The 6,959-nt window shown below is 38.4% G+C and overlaps 1 protein-coding gene across 2 annotated transcripts in view; it reads left to right on the forward strand.

Moving 5' to 3' along the window:
- Window positions 1-6,480, forward strand: part of clmpb (CXADR like membrane protein b) — a 133,933-nt gene extending 127,453 nt beyond the window's left edge. For both annotated transcript variants that reach the window (XM_055147795.1, XM_055147796.1), the window contains exons 6-7: window positions 780-921; window positions 1,977-6,480. In XM_055147795.1, coding sequence (XP_055003770.1) covers window positions 780-921; window positions 1,977-2,388 — 554 coding nt within the window. In that variant the 3' untranslated portion in view covers window positions 2,389-6,480. The remainder of the gene's footprint in view (window positions 1-779; window positions 922-1,976) is intronic.
- The last annotated feature ends 479 nt before the right edge of the window (window positions 6,481-6,959 follow it).

Below are 6,959 nucleotides of genomic sequence, written 5' to 3' on the forward strand. Positions count from 1 at the left end.
GTTATGGATTCACCATGACTGGTGCCATCTGTCTCTCTGTGTAGTGCACCGTAGTGTGTCTGTTCAGGTGTGCTCCACCAAAGTGCTCCATTCTCATACAGGACATTTAGGTAGCTTCCGTCTTAAGCAAGAAAGGACAATTTAATAGATTTTCCTTTTTTTTTTTTTCTTTTGACATAGACAATGATTTTTCCCATTGGTTTGGTGAGTTAAGTTTTATTTTGTGTGCTATGTAACTTTTCATTTTTTTTGTTGTTGTTATTGCATTTATAATTTGCTTCACTGCATCATATGCACTGCATGACTGGTTATTTTGGATTAACATTTGCACGGTTTGCAGTGTTTTTCATAACACATTCAGTGTCCAGTCAGTCTGTTTGGTGTGTTTAATTTGGTTTTGTATTACTTTCAGTTTGTATTAATTTGTCCTGTACCTTGCAAAAGAAGCTATTTAACATTTTCATACACATAAAATAAAATTGGTTTGGTGTGTTTTGTTACTGTCTCACATCCCTCTCTGATGTCCGCAGTTTGTGTACACACCTATCGACGCCATATCCTCAAATGCCGTAGTTGTGACCCTATTCCAAATCTGAGTTGCCTAAGACTACAAGTTGAACTCTTTACCTGAAAAACAACTGGGAATTTTTTCTTTGCAGATGTCTCCATTACCCATCAAGTCAAAACAATAAAAAATTAGTAAACATTATTAAAGTGGATATGATTAGGTCATATGTATCTAAAATGCTGAAAATGTCCTCTCTTTTATGCTTGTACAGATATAAGAGATCTGGGGACCGTGGCTGGTATAGTGGTGGGGACGTTCCTGGGTGTCCTCATTGTTATTTTAATCATTTGGCTTGTCTTTCGGAAAAAGGAGAAGAAGAAGTATGAAGAGGAAGAGACTCCAAATGAAATCAGGTAAGTTTTACTCTATGTTGTTGATGTTTACTATGACCACACAGTGCAGGAAAAAATCTCATGAAATCATAGTTAGAAACCATTTTCTACACACCATGTTAGATAATTGTACAGTGTAGATGAAAGATAATACAGCAGAACAAGTAAAGCTCTCAGCCACGAGAGGCTGGGCAGACTGCACCTGCGGGTGGGTGTCCTGCACCCATGAGAGAGGCTAATCACAAGCCTTTGTTTAAAGTGTACAGAGAGAGACACTGCAGGTTTAACTTTAGTGCCACTTTCTGCCTTTGTCATTGTGAAACTTGAGAGTTTGAGTGATGTGAGGTGCCCCGCTGTTTTCTTCTCTCTTATGACATCTTGCATCAGCCTTATTCTGAGTTAATCACAACGGTAAAACAGCATTCTCTGAGCGGCTGTGGTGTAGGGACTAGTAATTACTGATGTAACTTTCAATTATGCAGGATGGGACAGACACAATGAATAATGCAAATAGAGATAATAATACACTGAGGTGTTTAAAATGCAGTTAAAATTGTGTTTTGTTACTGTCAATAAAATAAGGTTGATTTTACATCATGCCGCTATGCTACAGGGCAGTGCCTGAAGACCCACTTTCAGATCTTGAGCCATGCTTGTTCAGGAGTGGACTACCATAGCGACCATTTTACAAATTTGCTTAAGGTTGTATGTAATGACTCTTAACAGACATAAACAAATGTCAATGAATTTCAATGTCTGAAAATGGGCACATGACTTGCTAAGGCAGAAGTTTTCATTATGAAAAAATACTTTATTTTTCTTTTTAACATTTGCATGGGGTAACGCGTGATTTCAGCAGATTTCATTATTTGATGCAAATGTCCTCCTGAATGCTGTGTCTGGGTGCCTCATGAATTACACGAGGTCTCTACATATTAGCCCCATGGGAATTGGGAGGCAGAAGACACTGTAGAAATCCTGCTGTGCTGGCCTGTTTTGAGCGCACTGTGTACTTTCTGTTTTTAAATCCGAGTTAATAGAAACTGACCTTGTTTTCTGCATGTGTCTAACCACAGGGAGGACGCAGAGGCTCCTAAGGCCAAGCTGGTGAAGCCCAACTCTCTGTCCTCATCGCGGTCCGGCAGCTCTCGTTCTGGAGCTTCGTCCACTCAGTCAATGGTGCACAACAGTGTCCAGCGTGGCCACCGCCCCCGCCCTCCCGCTGTGGCTGCTCTGAAGGAGAATGGACAACCCCCAGGCTTCCCTCAGTCTCCTCCAGCCTACACCACAGTGGTCCCACCCAAGACCCCCGAGCCCCCCACCACCCCCAAAATTCAATTCCAGGAACATGTCCGCCCCTACGCCCCCTACCCTCATGGTCCCAGCGCAAACCAAGGCCTTCCAGACTGTTTAAACAGGAAAGCCCCAGCACTCCTGCAGCCAAGAGACTCCCACCCCTGCTCTATAGCGCCCCCCTTCCCCCAATGACTGAACTCTTCCATAATAAATGCAACCATAAAAGGAAGATATTACAACTATAAATTCAGAAGTACTTTTAATTAATGAATGCATAAAGAAAAATATGACTTGCTTGACCCCTACTGAATGACATAGAACAAAATAGAAGAAATTCCATGTCCAGAATGCGTCACTGTGTGTCTTGGCTGAAGGCTGAACTTCTTTCTGAGTTTCTTTTTTTGGCTTTGGGAGACACAGAGTACAATGTTTAACAAGGTGGAAAGCCCCCCAGTAGAGCTTTATTTATTTATTAAGGCAAAAGCTTAGAGGAAGAAATGGAAAATGAAGATGCCCGGAAAATATTGTCAGACCAAATTCAGAGTTGAATGCAGTTGATTTGTCGACAAAATAAATCTGGTTTGGGTACAGCCTGCAGAAAAGCTACCATTTTCTAAGGTTGAGTTAGAACAGCTATTCATTGCAGTGAGGACTGTATGGATAATTCGTTGCTTAATTTGTGTGTTTGAGCTGAAAAGGATGTTCTCTATTTCCCCTAAATGCCCTATGCTGGTAGTAAGTAACATTGGTGAATAATTAATAGTATTAGATCTATAGGCAGTCAATACTTTAAATATAGAGATAAGCATCTATTAAACCTGCCTGGCATTTATTTCCTTTCTTTATGTCTGTCCTGGAACGGGTGAAAAACACTGACAGATTGCTGTGTGTGCATTCATTAATATTGAGAAGTGGTACAAATCTTTACATGGGGTTTTAATCATTGCTTTTTATGTTATTTGCTTCAAGTATTTGAAGTGCTACATTGAAAACCAAAATGATGGTGAATGTGTCAAGCTCAAAGATGGTGGGTCCCTATTCATTCTAAAACCAGAATCTGTGCAATTTAGCATATACCCAGGAAGTCACAGGGTTTTGAGTGCCCTCTGTAAGCAACTCAGTTTTCCAAAAGGGTGAGGAAAGATGTTCCATCAATCATACAGGCATGACATTCTGACCTCCTGACTAGTAAGGTGCCAGTTTGTGTTCTGTATAGATCGGCATTAATTTTAAACTAAAAGTCATTATAATAACTAAAATTATGGCTCAAATTACATAGATTTTTGTTGACCAAAACCACGAAAAGTCCACTTTTCAAACGTTGAGATCCAAACCAGATTATAAACTGAACATCCAAATAAATGCATTGTAGTGTAAAATAAAAATTAATCTTTCTGGTTTGGTTTAATAAAACTTCACTACAATGAAAAAGAATTCCTTGAATAAATTTTGACTACTACTTATTGATCAGAAGAATAAACTAAATTCAAGTTTCATGTCAAAATGATTCATGATGTTTTGCCTGTTTGATGTTGAGGGTGCACAACATGGCACTAGATTCCTACCTTGGTTGGCGTGGCCGTTCTATCAGTGCTTTTGTTGCGCCCTGAGTCCTGATTTGATTGAGACTACAGCTGAAAACAGGGAAAGCTGCCTCTCTAGTGTGCCTTTGCGGTCCCCATTTTGATCTTTTCTTTGTCCTCATCAACAGCACACCAAGTGGTTCGGTCTCGGTTCAAGTCCAGCTTTAAGGGTCATATATAGCTTGCAGTCTAAGCCTCCAGCCAAGGGAACTCCAATTATCCACAGGGGAAAGCAATCTAGTGCCAGACCTTAGTAGTATATAAACTGTACATTGTGTAATCAGATTTGTTTTATATTGTAAATACAAATAGATATATACGCACATGATGTCATATGAATATAGGCGAATGTAAGGGGAAATATGAAAAACCTCTTACAAGAAGTCAAACGGGAAATGCTACATGTCATGACCCCTACATACACACTCGCAGGCCACATTATTAGTTACATTTACAGTACTTATACTATTAAATAATAATCTTGTATTCAGTTCACTGTTTTGAAGATCGGACAATAGAAAGAAGACATTGCTATCTGAAATAATGACTTAACTGAAGTAAGGGTTTTCAATGAGCAAATAAATATATTGAAATTCTGTTATGTTATTTACTGCTTGTATTTTGTTTTCCTGTACCTAATAAAGTGGCCTGTATTTTTGACATAATCATACACAATTATACAAAGAGACAACATACAATAACTTGAGCAACATATCTTCGCAGTCACTTTCCATTAAAGGATGTATGGGTTTTGTTGGTCCCCTAAGAATCCATTTTGATTTTTTTGGTCTTTCCTCAGGAGACTGCAATAGGTCAAAAAAATCATTTGATCGGGTCACTGATAAGTAACCTTGACGAGTGCGTTGGAATTCAATTTGTTTTTAAGGATTAGCTTGAGTTTCTTCAGCGCCAAACCTCCAATTCTCCTTGTACACAATGCACCTCCACTATTTTCTCTCAGGAAAAAAATGCTTACAAAATTCCATCTCATTTGATCAAACAATTAGTATTTTGCATTAGTCGGATCAGTTTTATATGAATCCAAGAAGTCGGTGAGGTTTAAGCAGGGAGCGTGCATGTGTGCGTGTGTGCTGAAGAGTACATGCAAGTCTATGGGGGAGTATGGCCTTAGGCGACACCCACTCTTTTCTCTCAGTGGTGGAGGAGAATCCAGCCAGGCAACCAGGTAACCTTTATCTACATTGATAAAACTGCAGACTGCTCGCATGCATCTCAATTTGCACTCATTTAAACCTATTTTTGAAACATAGGTTATCTTGTTGCCTGTTTTTTTCGTTTAAGGACAAAGCGAGTCCATAATTCATTTTTATTGTCAGCACTGAAGGGCACCACGGTCTTCTCTACTTCTTAACTACAATAGAGCAGATGTTGATGTGCAATTGAGATTTACTTAAACATGCATATAGGCAGAAATTCACAGTATTTGAAAAACAGTCCTTTTTTTTTTTTAAGTTCTTTACAAATCAATATGATGGATTGAATGTCTGCAGGTGTTAAGGCTGATGGATGCAGTCAGGAATCTCAAATGTAGCACTGAAAGGACACTAGCCAACATTGCTTTATACCTGGGGGACTTTAGCACACAAAAACAGATACACATTGTAAATATAAAAACACAAAGTCTGCTGTTTCTGAAATACAGCTATGCATCTTTAAATTCATGGATAGCATATGCTTCAAGACTGTTTTTATTACGGGAGTGAAGTGGTGCAAAATAAAAGGATTGATTCCGAGCCAGAGTAGCGCAGGCTCGTGCCATTGAAATTCCTCCACACGTGAAAAGCAGCAGTGGAGGTGAATGAGATGTGAAGTCTTCCAGCTGTGAAATTCCACCAAGATTTGTTGCTTTTTTATTTAATTTCCACAGTTTGCAAGAAGTCTCAGATGGCAGATTCCCCATTTTATGAGTCCTGCATTGCTCCAGTCCTAAATGTGCAAAATATCGTCAAAATATATTACTTAGAGTTGATGTCATTCAAAAGCAGGGATCAGCACATCTTACCTTGACTGTATCCATCCACACAGTATATTATCGGCACTCACATGTAGTCAGAATATACCTATTTGCTGTCATCTGCATTATATGATAGAGGTATAAATTACATGTAGCCACTTTTTATGTTAAGAATATTTATGTTAAAATGTTGAGCAGGTCGTAGGGAGATTTTGTGGAATGTCAACACATGCATTGACTGAAAAATGGTCTCGGTTCTGGAGATATTACAAAGATGTCTGCATGTCTTTGATGGAGACCCAGCAGATGATTGGGAATGCTTTGGTGTATCATAAGCTTCAGTTTAAGAAAAAAATTAAAACATAAAAAAAAAAACTACAATTGTAAATATAATCACAGAAAGTTTTACAAAGCTTTATTTTTGGTCTCATATTCATGTACTTTGCACTTTTTGTGTGCTCAGCTCGTCACCGGCCCGTTGTGTGGGTTTCAGTGGTGAGCTGTAGTGTTGTGGATGTCAGGGACAGCAAACACGAAAGGGAAATGTATCAGACACTTGTTTCATTCATGCTCATCTATTTTTCTTCAGTGCTTTGGATTCTCGGCTTGTTTGTCTGTTTGAGAAATACAATCCATGTAAATATCACACAAGTAAAAAATGTATATTTTTACGACTTCTGAGTTACTACTATTTCATTTGCAAATAAAATATACAATGACAACATACCTGAATGTATGATCATGAATTATTATATTTAAGATATGGAGCACCAGTGACTGCGCACCCTCAGTTCCACAAGTAAATTTCTTTTTTTTCCCCCAAAGACTTTGTTAAAAAAAAAAAAAAAAACATAATATTAAAAGGTTGAAAGCTTCTAAGGTAAAAAACCTATAATTTTACTAAGTCTGTTTCTGAAAATTTTCCAAATTTTGTGTTTTAAATGTCTCCACAACTTGACTTTGAATTCTTAGTCTATGAGAAAATGAATGGAAAATGTACTACAGAACTGAAGAGGGAAGTCACTGTTGAGCTCCATAATGGATCTGGACTCTGAACAAACACATATATGGCAGCCCTGGAGGGACATTTGCTTGTGGGATCAAAGGTCAGTGTGCTGGATGGATTAGAAGTTTATGCAAGAACTGTGAGATTCAGATGTCCAATTCAAATTATCTTAATGCTTAAAGTGGGAAAATAATACCCA

Source organism: Boleophthalmus pectinirostris, unplaced genomic scaffold (genome assembly GCF_026225935.1).
Source record: "Boleophthalmus pectinirostris isolate CB_2022bp ecotype Guang Dong unplaced genomic scaffold, ASM2622593v1 HiC_scaffold_9, whole genome shotgun sequence".
NCBI classification, from domain to species: Eukaryota; Metazoa; Chordata; class Actinopteri; order Gobiiformes; family Gobiidae; genus Boleophthalmus; species Boleophthalmus pectinirostris.